The 15,682-nt window shown below is 35.4% G+C and overlaps 1 protein-coding gene across 4 annotated transcripts in view; it reads right to left on the bottom strand.

Moving 5' to 3' along the window:
• Window positions 1-15,682, bottom strand: part of LOC117912542 (DNA topoisomerase 3-alpha) — an 88,406-nt gene that overhangs the window by 14,974 nt on the left and 57,750 nt on the right. For 3 of the 4 annotated variants that reach the window (XM_034827159.1, XM_034827158.1, XM_034827156.1), the window contains 3 exons: window positions 8,578-8,707; window positions 7,442-7,494; window positions 7,269-7,368 (listed from right to left, as the gene is read on the bottom strand). In XM_034827159.1, the coding sequence (XP_034683050.1) occupies window positions 7,269-7,368; window positions 7,442-7,494; window positions 8,578-8,707 (283 nt within the window). The remainder of the gene's footprint in view (window positions 1-7,268; window positions 7,369-7,441; window positions 7,495-8,577; window positions 8,708-15,682) is intronic. The other variant, XM_034827157.1, reaches the window with a different exon arrangement.

A 15,682-nucleotide genomic window follows, 5' to 3' on the forward strand; every position in this document is an offset into this window, starting at 1 on the left:
CACACTACCAATAAGACTCAAGTTTGGTTATCTCATTTCCGTCTTGGTCATCCATCTTTTTCTTTGTTAAAAAGGATGTTCCCTACTATGTTTGGAAAACTAGATATTCAAAGTTCTCATTGTGATGTGTGTGAATTCGCTAAACACCACCATGTGTCATTCCCTTTAAGGAATAATAAATGTTCTATTCCATTTGGCCTAATCCACAATGATGTTTGGTGGTATACTCAAATTCAAAGTATTTCTGGGGCAAAATGGTTTGTCTTTTATTGATGATTACACAAGGATTACATGAGTATTTCTTATGAAACACAAATTTGATGTTAACACTATTTTTCCTGCTTTCATAAAATGGTAAAAACCCAATTTGATGCCAAAATCCAAACGGTGAGATCCAATAATGGAAGAGAGTACTTCAACCAATATTTATCATCATATTTTGAAAAAGAAGGAATTGTTCATCAATCCTCTTGTACCGGTACACCACAACAAAATGGGGTGGTTGAACGGAAAAATAGACATTTGTTAGAGGTAACTAGAGCCTTGATTTTTCAAATGAATGTTCCAAAGACATATTGGGGGGAGGCTGTTTTCACTGCTACTCATCTTATCAACTGATTGCCTTCCAAGGTGCTTGATTTCAAAGAACCCATAAATCTTCTCACACAATTCTGATCAATAGATTTTTCGGATTGAAGTTTTGATTTGGTTTGTGAGGAAGGATGAAAAGCCGTTACCTCATATCCGGAAGTCGGTTCAAATTCTTGAACTTGTATAAGTTTAGGAATTGCAACTTTCTTCCTTAAGTAACTTTGCTAGTCATTTGATTCCTAGGAGTAAGCTTAAGCAGCGACGACTCGGGTTCATAGAAATGGGGTATGGATACTGGATCAAACACTGGACCAGAGACTGTAGGAGGGTTAGTGAGAACGGGACTAATGAGATAGGAATCCTGATCCTTGTCTTCCTTGGTGGAATTCTCCCCTTGAAAATAAGGAGCAGAAAAATAGGACTCACTCTCGCTGAAAGTAACATCTGCTAAGACAAAAAACTTTTTGGATGGTGGATGGTAATAGTTATACCCCTTTTGAGTTGAGAAATATCCTACAAAAATACATTTGACTACTTTTAGGTCCAACTTCCTTTGTTTGGACTATGAACATGTGCAAAGGACACACACCAAAATATCTAAGGGATGAAATGGATTGTGGTCCTCATATTAGGATAAAACAATGAAAGTATATCCATAGGACTTTTGAAACCTAAGACTCTAGAAGGTAATCAGTGCATGAGATGTGTAGTGGTTTGGATGACTTCCCCCTAATAAGATTTAAGCACATATTTTTGAAACAAAAAAACTCGTGTTGTATCAAGAATGTGACCATTTTCCTCTCAACAACTCCATTTTGTTGTAGGGAGTTGATACATGATGACTCATGAATTATTCCCTCATGTTGAAAGTATGGAGTTAGGGCTTGATTGAAATAATTTCTGGCATTATCGGACCAAAACCTCTTGATAGTGACACAAACTAGTTTTTTTATCATGTTATGACAGTTTGGAAGAACAAAACTCACATCAAATTTGTGCTTGAGTAAGAAAATCTAAAAGACACAAACCAACGTGCCCCAAATATATTAGGAATAGGGGAAGGGCCCTAAATATCATTATGAATTAGATGAAAGGGCCCTGAACTTCTTTTATTATTATTGGTGGGGAAGGTTGAACGCTTGTATTTGGCAAATTCACAATACATCATAGTAGAAACTCTCAACATTTAATTTCCTAAATAAAGAAGGAAACAAAATCTTCAGAGTTCTAAATGACGGATGTCTAAGTCTACGATGATGAAGCCAAATTTTTTCTTTATTGACAAGGTGATGCATATAAAGAAAAGATACAGATGACTCGCTTGATGTCTCAAAGTAGCATAGCCTGTTCTGATGCTTAGCAAGTCCAATCATCTTCCTCAAGTCTTGGTCCTGATATACACAATGAATAGGGTAAAAGGTCACATTGCAACCTAAATCTTGTGTAAGCTTTTGTATAGAGAAGAGATTAGTGGATAACTTGGGAACATGAAGAACATTTCTAAGTGTGAGTGTAGGACTAATTTGGACATCTCCTACACTCGCAACAGTGGTTAATGAACCATCTCCTGTGAATATTTTCTTACTACTTGGACAAAGGTTACAGTTGTTAAATTGGTGTGATGAATGAGTCATGTGATCTGCGACACCTGAATCTAAAACCCAAAATTGGCAAAGGTTTCATCCAAGACTTTTAATCCAATAGAAATAGGAAACTTACTTGAAAGTGCAAATGAGCAGGTACTTGAAAGTTTCTTACTTGAAGGTTTCTCAAGATTTCCCAACAAAGCTCTTAATTTTTTAATTTCCTCTTAATTGAATCCACCTTGTTCCAGGGAGTTTTCGTCAACTGGTTGAACAAAGGACAAGTTGGCTTGCCATTATCCCTTTGCTACCCTCCATTTTAACCCCACTCTTTGCTGGATGTGGTTTGCTTACCATGAAGTTTCCAACACTTCTCTCGTGTATGTCTAGGCTACTGGCAGTAAGTGCATCATAAGTTATCCATGTTTTCACTGTTTAAAACTCTTGATCGATTAGTCTTTTTGTTATCAGCAGTGCTAGCCTTTTGATCACTCCTTTTGTTAGCAACCATAGCTGAGCCTTCCATATTCTGGCATTCAAGCATGATACTTCTCCTGCTTTCTACTACTCGAATAATAGAAATAGTCTCATTTAAAGTCAGAAGCTCTTTGCTTAGAATTCGGACTCTAACTTAGTCAAACTCAACATTGAGACAAACTAAGAAATCATACACTTGATTTTTTTTTATATAATTCTTCAAGATTGCGGCATCCTCAGGACATTTTGTCTTAATATATCAATAGTAATCAAGTTCTTGCCATAGGTTTTTAAACATATTATCATACTTCGTGAATGTCTTGTTTCCTTGTTTCATTGCTCCAGTCTTGACTTTAATTTTGTACATTTGTGTTGCATCTAATGCCTTCGAGTATGTCTAGTTTGCGTCCCAAATGTTTTTAGCAGTTGTCAAGAACATACAAGTGACACTAATTTCAGGCGTCATGGAGTTCCACAACCATGCCATAATCATTGAGTCTTGCTCATCCCAGGTATCAAACCGAGGGTCTTTTCTTCTTTGTCTAGTTCCTAGGAGGTGACTTAATTTTCCTTTTCCTTTAAAAAATGTATGAACAAGTAGTGACCATTTTAGATAATTCTTCCCATTGAGTATGTATGTCATTTGAATATTTTGCAATTATCCCGTGTTATGAGTGGTATTCACTCCTTCAGAAGGATTGGTGAAGGTAGTAGTTTGTGATAGCTTAGAATTATTTATTTTTATTTTTTTTTGAAGAAATAAAAACAAACTTTTAAAAACTTTTTTCTTTCAAGGAGATAAAAACAAATCCTTAAATAGAACTCAGAGGAAAGTAAGCAAAGCTCTTTGCTATGGGATGCTAGGGTTTAAAGGTGGCAACATTAGGTGGAGACGACTACGGTGCAAGGTAAGGACAATGGCAGAATAAAGTGAAAACAAAGTGGACAATAGAGGTGACAGTGAGGGCTCTGATAATGATGTGAGGCTGAGACAAGCGAGGTGGAAGAAGACTTAGTGGTGTGACAATGATCTTTATTTGCAGCAATGACGGACAGTGTGAAGTAAAGGTGAGGCCGCCAACAACATGGGGCACTGAGGTCTCCAATTACTTTCTTGATGAGTTTCATGTAGAAGAGAGATGGAAGAATAAAGGGTGAAAAATTCTCTTTTCTTACAAAATTAAAATTTTCTATACACACACACATGGGACACTGAGGTCTCCAATTACTTTCTTGATGAGTTTCATGTAGAAGAAAGATGGAAGAATAAAGGGTGAAAAATTCTCTATCTTACAAAATTAAAATTTTCTATAGACACACACACACACACACACACACACACACATTGTGCACTGAGGTCTCCAATTACTTTCTTGATGAGTTTCATGTAGAAGAGGGATGGAAGAATAAAGGGTGAAAAATTCTCTTTTCTTACAAAATTAAAATTTTCTATAGACACACACACGCACACACACACACACACACACATATATATATATATATATAATATGTACAAAAAATCCTAACACCTAAATTAGAAACTTTCCTAACTCAATTGTAACAAATCCCTTTGATCACGAGATTATCTAATTCTTTTCTACAAAATCATAACTTCCCTAATTCCATTCTTCCACAACAATCCCTCTCTTTTACCCATTTCACCCTAATTTTTTGCGTCCAATGCACCTCTTTCCTTAATAACAATTCCTTTTAACTCCCCATTCTCAAGGCCCTAGGCGCTGAAAGCTTAGGAAATAGATTCTCTTCTTACTCAATAACATCAATACTAGTAGTATTAGTAATATCATATTCTTCTTCCTTTCCTTTAACTCTCTAAGAAACACCTCATTTCATTCTTTCAATTTTGATTTAATAAAATTATTGATTCTTCATGAACCTATAACCTTCGCACCCTTTGCTATGAAGCTATCTCCACCAAGTAATAAATTTTTCCAAGAAATCTAAGTGAAGCAACCACATATTATCAAATTTAAAAGAAGTTGGTCCTCACTTAAATGGATTGGTGTCTAAAATAATCGGGCAATTGATCAGAGTTCAACCTAGGAAGAATTTCTTAGAGGCTTTAAGAAAAACTTTGCTCTCACTCATTTGAATATAAAAATCCATCCAATCTCTTGCATACAGGGGAATCTTGCACATTTGACTGTATAAAAGAAGGATTCCTTAGAAGGGGATTGAGTAACTCACTCTCTTATAAATCCATCAAAATCGAGACTAAGATAGGTTTTGTCTTCCACCAAAAATAAAAAAAAGGGATTTGTTTTTTTCCCCCCTCTATTTGGACATTCTCTACTTGGATGGACAATGTAGTTCAACAGCACATCACGTCCAATTAAGAAGATATTTTACAATCACTTTTGAAGGAGAAATGTATAATAATGGTCTAGCAATAAACACATTATATATAGGCATATAGTTCAAGGCATGGCTACTTCAAATAGTGGCCATGTCCGAATTCAATATGTGCAAACACAAATTGCTCAACATTTATGGCCAAACACAACGAAAAATATCCTAAACTCAAAATATTCCTTAAAAAATTAGACCATTTCCTAGTGTCGTGCATCTAGAAGACTACCTATTTGTTTAGGATATGGTGTGGTTAAAAATAACATATTGCTTTAGAAAGCAAAGCAAGACCCTTATTCAATAATAAGAGTGGAAGATTTTGAGGTTTCGATTGGCAACCACAAAGAGAGAGAAAGAGAGCTCAACAAATTTGATCTTGGTCATATATTATTACAAATGTATATGTTACATATATTATTTCATTGCCATATCCCTAAGATACATATTGTCCTAACTCCTACATTTTGAATTTGTAGATTCTCTTGTGCCTATTTTTTGTATATGTGCCCTTGCCAAATAGTTGCCCAATATCTATCATTAATGATACAACCATCAGTACTAAGATGTCTCGTCAGATTGGTGACTTAGAATTATAAATGACAATGCAGTCATAATAATATATCATAGAATATTAATATGTATATGCCCTTGAAAAATGTATAGTATATGGGCCATGAACGTTACATGTTACAATGATAGAAATAGGGTGCCTACCCCAACTTGAGGAGATCAAGTGGAGTGATTAAGAAAAGTGGAGCTAACGACAGGAAAAAATGCCTCAGGCTATGTTAGGTGGTAGTCATTGTAGCACCCTTATTATAGACGATGACAGAGCAACTGGTTGACAAAATTATAACATCAATGGCTAAAAGGGAAGGGGATTACCAAGTGTGCCACAAGATGGTGATGGCATGGTGTACATGATACTAAGATTGGGATGAGTAGTAGTTCTTAGGCATGCAAAGTGGTGTGAGTTACCTTCATGTGTAGTGAAGAAGTGGGTATCATAGATGTAACAACTTGCTATCCAATGATCAACACACTTGAAGAGCAGGTGTAGGGTGCCTTCCATTCCTTAGGTAGCAACTGCTGTGCTGGATGAGCATTAACATTAAGTGAGGCTGACCTCTATTATGAATACTGAGAATATAGAGGAGGTATTAGGGATACTCCATCACGATGATGGGAGCCCTTGAAGGTCTTTGACCACCCTTGAGATGAAAGGAGTGGGCTAACAAACCACCAGTATGGGTTAGATTTCTGTTGAAATAAATCTAAGGTGAACACTTAACCCTTGTTTATAGATAGAACTTAGGAAGTCATCCTAATGATGAGAAACCAAAGGAACAAAGAATAAACCTAGATGGAACCTAGGATGGCATCCCAATGATGAGAGTCAAAAGGAACTATGAATAAACTTGGATAGAACCTAGGATGGAATCCCAATGATGAGAAACCAAAGGAACTAAATGTAAACTTAGAACGTACAATGGTGTCCCAATGATGAGAGACTAAAGGAACAAAGAATAAACTTTAGATAAAACCTAGAATGGTGTCCAAATGATGAGAAACCCAAGGAACTAAGAATAAACTTAGATGAAACCAAGGATGGCGTCTCATTATTCTTTGTTCCTTACAAGGATGCCATCCTAGGTTCTCTCTAAGTTTATTCTTTGTTCCTTTCGACTCTCATCACAAGGATGTCATCCTAGGTACTATCTAAGTTTAATCTCAATTCCTTTGGACTCTCATCATTGGGACATCATCGTAGGTTCTATCTAAGTTTATTATTTGTTCCTTTGGACTCCCATCATTGGGACACCATTGTAGGATTTATCGAATTTATTCTTTGTCCCTTTGGACTCCCATCATAAGGATGTCATCTTAGGTTCTAAGTTTATTCTTAGCTCCATTAAACTCTCATCATTAGGACGTCATCCTATGTTCTAAGTTTATTCTTAGTTTCTTTGGACTTTGATCATTGGGAGTTTTAGCTATTTTGATCAATTCACAACAAAACTCCTACACTGATTTACCAGTATACGATGGTGAGAACAAATGAGTTATTGTGACAATAAAAGACCATGGAAAATGTAAATAAGAAGAGAAATTGCATAATGGTGTGCACATGAAAGCCAAACAGAAGATCTAAATAATTTTGCAAAATAAAGAATAAGTACTAATAATAGACAAAAAAAAAAAAAAAACAATTTATACAAGTGACATCTACTGAGTGAGAATCATTACTGGTTTTCGCCTCAGTACCATATCTGATTCCTGGCAAAGAGTGCATTGTCGAACAACATCTCCAACTTCATGCTGCTCATCCCCACTAGATCTATTAGATCTGCAAGGATAACATCAGATGCATTACAAAGATGTATTGTATTTATATGGGGCAGAGGAAGTTAAGGAACCACCTCTCAAAGAAAAGTGCCATGGCTTCTAAGAGTTTTACTTTGTTCAGCCTTGCCTGCAAGTATTTCAATTTGGTAGTGATAATTGACATCAACCAAATATAAACATATCAGACAACATAGATATATTAAAATATATAACATCCTGAGAAACACTAAAATGTGTAAGATACTAAGAACTGGAAGAAGTTATATGGAAAATATATCAACATCCAAGCAAGCACTGAAATAATAATAGCATCATCTGTTGCCCAGTCCTAAAAAGATTTGGGCACTTTTGGAAAGGCCTAATCTTGTAAGTAATTATGTATCTGCTTTTCACATATAGGAACAAATCTCATTTGGACTCATTCTCCTCTCTAGCCTCCTTTTCCTTAGTTTATTTTTCATTTCTCTAGACACACTCACACACTAATTCTCCTCTTCAGCTTTCTTTTCCTTTATTTTTCATTTCCAATTCTTGAAAATAGGATATATTTAAGGGTAAATAACAAAACCAAATCAATGTGAAGAAATACGTAGTGCAGCTTTAGTATACTCTACCTTCCACACTTGCTTGGAAAATGCACACATTTGTAATCTATTTGGAAAAAGGGAATACTTTCGCACCTAGTATTTTTTTACAGTAAAATCAAAGACAGCTTGTCCAGATAAAATGAAAAAAAAAAAAATCATTAATAAACATCATTCAGTCTTCTTTAGGGCATCAGAATCTCAAAAGAATTTCAGCAGTTCTTAAAAAATGTGTCATGGATCACAAGGATGTTAGAACCATATACAATCTCATATATTCTTGTATTATCTACATTGGAATATTCAGGTTTGCAATTCATTCACAAATTAATCCACAGCAGCACAACCATGCAGGTGCAGCATTTCTTTCTATTGTACACCATGTCGAAAAAGTTGATGTGTTAAAGATTTATAAATGAGCATGATAGGTGCCATTTAGTTAGAGTCCTTCTACCAATGCTTTAGCAAAGGCATTTGAATGAACCAGGGAATTATCATAGCCACCTTAATATGTTTCGTTTCACAAACTCATGCAGACAATTTTAAAGTTGTTTATAAACATAGAGGAAGTTACAGCATGACTTTCCAACAACAGAAATTTGGATTCATGTCAAGCAACAACTTACATCTAAAAAGCAAGCTTTCATCTGCTCCAAGCAAGTTGTTAAAACTTCATTTCTCCTTTTTGTGCCTATACTGACTGCTTTCATGTCACATTCCATCATTGATCTAAGATATGGTTTCCAGAGTTCATACCTGCGTGTTTTGTGTATGAACAAACACATCACATTACAAATTATAGGTAAACAATATAAGTACCATATGATTCTGCACTGGTACCCATAGATCATCCAAATAAATACCAGTTTCCTTGCATATTATTTGGTTTATTTTTATTTTAATATAATATATTTATTACATTTTGTTATATATGTGTATGTGTGTGTATATGTAAATAAATATATCACACAGGTTAGAAATGACATTTTCATTGATTCAAGATCAAAAGTACAAGAAGAAACAGGAAGCTTTTCAAGGGAAATGCAAATACAACCATAAATCAACAACAAATCAAAAAAACAAGGAGCAAAGCCAAAATACAACTGAAAACTAAGCTTAGAACTCCAAAATCCATGGCTCTAGAAAGTAACGTCTCTTACAAAACCCTCTAGCAGAGGAGCAACTTTCTTAGTAAACCTCTACTTTGGTCAGCCAGGTTTGAAGATTTTATAAAGATTGAAGATTTTATGCAACCAACTCTCTCTTTCATAGACCCAAAAATTTACTGTAGTTGAGTCACTTCCACTAGAATATTGTAAATCCCAATCAAGCAGCCAAGTCGAGCCCTCAAGCAATGCCAACACCTCAGCCCCAATAGCTAGCCCCTTTCCCATTGACTTGGAGAAGGCCTTGATCACCCCATTCACATGATCTTGGAAGACTCACCTTGTGTTTCTAAACAACCATCAAATTAAACTTCACAGAGGGAGACTTTTTCAGTTAGCAGCCACCTCTAAAGCTCTGAAAGGTAATATCACCAATATACAACCATAGATTTGGGAGAGACCTAAATGACCTCAACAAATATTGCCACAAAACTTGTACTGTCTATTAGTTGCATAGAAGACCTTTCGGAATATGGATTAATTTCTTTGCAATTTCATTAGTCTTTTCCATTATGATCTTTTTTAAGGCAAATTAATTCAAATAAATCAATAAAAGGCATGCAATAAAAGGTACCGGGTTTAAGTGGAAACTCCAAAAATTGGAAGAATTCGAACTCATGGGTCTAATCTTTTCTCTTCGTTTGTGATTCTTGGCAAGATTAAGACAAGAGAAGTATCAAAAGGACTTTCTATGAGTCTATGGGTACTAGAGAGGAATTTTTATTTATTTTTATTTATTTTTATTTTTTTTTCTTTTTTGATGAGAAACAACAAGGTAATATATTAAATAAGGATTTGAAAAGTACAAAGGAAGGATGAGAAATCCTCCCACAACAAAGAAATAAACAATTGGAACCTCCAAAATAGTAAGTAAACCTATACACCATATGGAACGTACACAAAACAACCTCCCTTGCTAGCCCTCACCTTTAAACCTACACACCGATAACAAATTTTGGGTGGAAATGGAAACCCAAGTCAATGGTTACTTAGGTTTAAAAGGAAATTTCAAGATTGTGAGTTGAATATGGTGTTTTTGCTAGAGCTTCTAAGCCACTACACTATTCAAACAGACTCTAGGTATAGTTTGGTGTGAATGCCCTAAAAAATGGTGTTTTTCCTTTCTTTTTTTTTTTTTTTGTTTTCTTGGGCAATTTCACCCTCCTTTCCTCTCAATTTGGACTTCAATTGCTCCTTCAAAGGTATGTTTCTTTATGTGGGAGGTGGTATGGGAAAATATTCGTACTATTAATCGAATCATGACCAAAGGATTCTCCCTTGTGAATTAGTTTGTTTGTAATAAACAAAAGGAAGATATAGCCAATCACATAATCATCAATTATGACTAGATGGGAAGTTTCCATCTTTACTTATATCCTTTTTTTATAGCAAGTTGAGTCTTCCCAAGAGAAGTCAAAGAGCTTATGCTTGAATAGGATGGTAGCTTCGTGCATAAGAAAAGAAAAAGGGTTTGTGTTAGCACCTTAGCCATTAAAGGGCATGACATGGGCATGTGTGACAGCACCTTGCACCCACATGGTCTAAGGCATACTAATGGTGGCATGCCTAAACTAAAGCAAGGTTTTGTGGCTTGGAAAACTTACTTGTGGCAAAGGTTAAGGTTTGGCTAAAGTTGCCTTGAACGGATTAGAGCAGTGGTTGAGTGGCACAAGTGCAACAAGGCAATGTGCAATGGGCAATGGGTAGTGCTACAAACACACACATCATTGCCAACACACTTTACATGACTCATGGGCACATGTATGGCAATGGCAACATGTGATGTCACACTCATGTAGGCTTGGCATGACAAGTATTAGATGTTGGTGCTTTGGTGGGGTCTCTACATTGTTGGAGGCCTAAGTTAAATTTTTCGAGTGATGGAGTATTTTTTTGGATTTTCTATAATTAGATAAAATCCATTATGCTTATGAAGCATCCTTGATATCTCCTCCTAACATATTGGAAATGGCTTAGAATGCTCTTTAAGAGGGGAAGAGAGGGTCTCACTCGGGGTAACCCAAGGTTGTGGGCTATGCCATGGCATGAGCACACCAAGTCTCTCCATGTACACGTGAAAGGCCCCATTAAGGCTTACACACACCCACTTGTGTAATAGCTTAGATAAGGCATAAGAGCATGGACACAGAGCTATGAGCAAAGCATGACATATGATAGATGCGGGCTATATGACTGAGACAAGGTTGGATGAAGACAACGTGGTGCATTAATTGCATGCAGGCAATGTGATAGGAAACCAAAGAAAGGGCAAAATCTTTGAGCAAGATGATAATATGACAAAAAAGGTATGCCTTGAAATTGCTGAATTTTATGGAAAATTAAATCCAACAACTTTTTTTTTTAATTGGATTTTGTCAATGGAAGATTGCTTTGATTGGTATGCTACGCCTAAAAATACAAAAGTTTTTATTGTAAAGACAAAATTGAAAGGAACAACATGTCTATAGTGACATAATATTGAGAATCGACTTTTTAGAACCAACCACCAACCTATAGACACATGGGACAAAATGAAGTTGAAGATGAAGGAGCATTTTTCTCCTTGTCGACCATGAACAACTCATGTACACAAAATTGTTTTCCCTCAAACAAGGTACTTAGTTGAAGAAGGAATTCCATGATTGAGTATTTGGAGTCAAGTGTAGAAAAGTGAGGCTCAACTTGATGCCTATTATAAAGTTGGACTTTGAATGGAGATTCGGCTTGAGATGATAGCTACACACACTTATACCGTAGATGATGTTTATCAATTAGCCTTAAAATAGAAGAAGGGTTCAAGTTTCAGGCTTCCTAATGTCAAGTTCACAAATTAGGAGCAAAATTCCATGATTGAGTATTCGGAATCAAGTGTGGGAAAGTGAGGCCCAACTTGTAGCATGTTATAACATTGGACTTTGAATGGAGATTTAGCTTGAGATGACAATTGCACACACTTATACTGTAGATGATGTTTATCAACTAACCTTAAAATAGAAGGGTTCAAGTTTCAAGCTTCCTAATGTCCAAGCCCACAAATTGAGAGCACTTTCTCCAATTGGACAACAAGAAAACCTTTAAGCACAACAACCTTCAAAACTTTTAATCATGTAAATGGTGGGGACAGCAATCAATAGGCTTCAAATGTGCCTAATAGAGGTGCTAATAAGGGTAAAATTCCAATGAGTATTAAAAATAAAAAGGTAGGTGAGGCTCCATTATGCTTTAAGTGTGGTGGGCATGGTCATTATGTTGTTGTGTGCCCTCTTATCAAAAAAAAAAAAAAAATTATGTTGTTGTGTGCCCAAAACAAAGGTTTATGCTTTTATGTTGAAGAACCAAAATTTGAATTGGAAAGTTATCCAAAGGAAGAAGTGACTTGCAATAAAGATGAACTTAGTGAAGAATGTGACTGTTATGATAGTACGATAGAAGGCCATAATGTTATAGTGCAACATTTGTTAGTTGTTCCAAAGGTGAAAAAAATAAGAAGGTTGGTGACATACTAGCATTTTTTATACACATATATCTTGCCAAGGGAGGCTATGCACCATTATCATTGATGCTGATAATAGTTTAAACATAGCTTCATAAGAGCTTGTTCAAAAGCTAAACATTAAAACAAAGAAACATCCAAATTAGTTGCATAGGTTAACAGCACCTCCATTCCAGCAAATTTTTGCTGCTTAGTCACGTTTTTTTTTTATAAGGACTTTGAAGAGATTGTATGGTGTGAGGTTTTACCAATAAAAGTGAGTCATATTTTGCTTGGAAGACCTTGGCTTTTTAATAGAAGGGCTCAACATGATGGCTACGAAAATACACACTCTCATGCACAATTGGTGGAAGAAGATCTTTCGTCCAATGAAAGAAGTTCCACCAAGAAGCCAAAAAAAGCACAACTAAGAAAGGTGCTTACCATGCGTTAATTTAAAAAGGAGAGCATGGAAACTGAAATTATTTTTGCTCTAATAGCTTAAGAAGTTGATGAATTTAAAGAGAAAGAGAAAGAATATTTAATAGAAGTAGGAAATATCCTTGATTTTTTTTACTTATGGCTTGTAGAATTACCTAATAAACTTCATCCTTTGTGTAACGTACAACTTACAACAAGCTTGTTGATAACACAATTATTTTGAGAACTATCAACTTGTTTCACAACATTGGAATGTCTTTCAAAGTTTGATATTTATCTTGCATTGAAGAAGTTCAAGAGATATTGAGATTCTATCTTACCATGGTAAAGAGTCGATGATGAAAAAAGGGTGGAAGGCATAGCTTAGGATTTCAATTGACCATGGAAAATAATTAAAACTCAAGGTCAAGTTTTTTTCTAAGTTGAGGGGAATTGATGAGGATGAGCATTAGCACTAGTTGGAATTAAATTAGAATTAGTATTTATTAGAGTTCAATTAAGAGTAGCTAATTAAGTTATATGAGAATTAAAATTAGAGTCATAATAAGTTATTAGAATCCCAATAGACTTTAGATTTCTTAGAGGCTAATTGATGTAAGCCAAAGTATTGATTGATAATTGATAATTAATAATATTACATTTTCTTGCATACTTTGCAATTCTCAATGGTAAGACTCCATTGATTTTCTTCTAAGTGAAACTCTTAAAAGGCCTTACTACAACTTTAAGATTCTATTCCTTCTTCTCCTTATCTCCTTTATCCATATTTTCTTTTATTTTATTGCCATAAACCCCTAGTCCACCTATTTTCTTGTAGGAAACCATCCTAGGGTTGTCCTGCATCATTTCCTCTTACTAGAGAGTGTATTACCCAAAGCACAACAATAAGAGAAAAAACTAGTTGCCACTGAATTCTTGCTTTGGAATAGTGCAGGAGCATATGGAAAAATTACAATTATTGAAAGGGACCTTGATCATGCTAATCTTCAAGCTCAATTAGTCAACATGCAAATTTTAGCATCTTTCAATGAGGTACATTCACAAAAAACCATAATCAAAGATTTAAGGCCTACCACATTTTGAAAAGATATTCCATCATTAAAAACATTGTGCTAGCTTGGTTTTTGATCTTCAAATCCATTAAAAAGTTACTCTTAAAACATTAATCATGTTAATCTTCAAGCCCAATTAGTCAATAACTCTTTCTCGTGCTTCATTAAAATGTCCTGCTCTTAAATCTGTCTTCCTTCTTCATACGTTAGTTTGCAGAAAGGCACCACTTGCCTTCTAGATTACAACTTGATATTTAACTTTGCAAGCATACAATTTTTATTTATACAAAATCCTAACATACCCAAGATGGGAAATTAAAGGAAAACATGACATCTGAACTGACAGACCAACAACCAGAGGAAAAGATAATCGTCTTGCTACTGCATGAGTACATAATACACTAGTCAGGATTCAGATTTCTAAAAGGCCTTCTTAGTTGTAATATGTCATTGGTATTGACCTTTTCTCCCTCACAAACTAGGTGAAAGCTCCAACTTCATGTGAAGCTTTGGCTTTCCAATGATAATGGCTGTGGAAAAAGAAGCTGGAAACACAGAATTTGAAAAGATCCAGAAAGAAAGACTGGATCAAACCTGACAAGAGTGAGCAACAACTTTCAAATATCAGGGAAAGATGGCAACAGGTAGACATGAAATAAAGAGGGACAAAAAGGAAAGTTCATGAATTTCAAGTTCCAACAGGTTGGCAGCAAAAGTTAAAATTCCAAGATCTAGACACTGTAGCAAAATCTAAATTTTGACAGATTGTAGGTAGAATCTCTAGACCTGGAAAGTAGATAAAGATCAGGGAACTGAAAGTTAAGAGGTCGATCTCCCAGCCAAGTATTTTCCAAAGACAAATCTTTGTACCAATATTTATACACAAACGAGTGAATTGAGAAAATTCAGAAAAGACTTGGCAATGGCCTTCCATGGGCAAAGGTTTGATCACTTATCACAGGTGTTGGCATCTTAAACATTAAAGTGTAGCCTATAAATGCTTCTAATAACCTTATGTCAAAGAGTGATGTTCTCTTGAAGAAACCTTGACAACCACTTATCCAAGGCAACCTAATCAATACACTCCTCATTTTGGTCTCTACACTCAATTTGCCCCACTAGAACCAGATCACAAGAAATCTCTTTGGTTTCTCTCAATTTGAGCTGTGACCTTTATTGGGACCTTGAACACCAACAAAAAGGATCTGCAGACAAAGGTCAACCTAATATTATACCAGGTCAACCTATGGATTAATAAGCTCACTTCTGGTCTTCTAGAAATTCTTTCCAAAACTGGGTCCCAAAAAGTGTGCTATGGGATTCCCACTTAAAAATCAGCCTAGTTTGGTAGTGCAGACACATACGAACCAGAGGATGAAGAAGTTTAAAACTTTTTATTACGTATCAATTACGGGTATTTGGCTTTTTTGCTTGAGCTCTATAAGATGAAATTCTCATATATAGTTCTCAGAGAAATCCCCTTGGTTTGCATATTTCAATAAGGTCTTTGATTATTCAGGCTATTGCTTATGATATAACTACTAAATATGTTCCTCCTCATGTCAACGTATATTGTTGTCTAAGAGGAATTACACCTACT

The sequence above is a fragment of the Vitis riparia genome, chromosome 4 (genome assembly GCF_004353265.1).
Source record: "Vitis riparia cultivar Riparia Gloire de Montpellier isolate 1030 chromosome 4, EGFV_Vit.rip_1.0, whole genome shotgun sequence".
Classification (NCBI taxonomy): domain Eukaryota; kingdom Viridiplantae; phylum Streptophyta; class Magnoliopsida; order Vitales; family Vitaceae; genus Vitis; species Vitis riparia.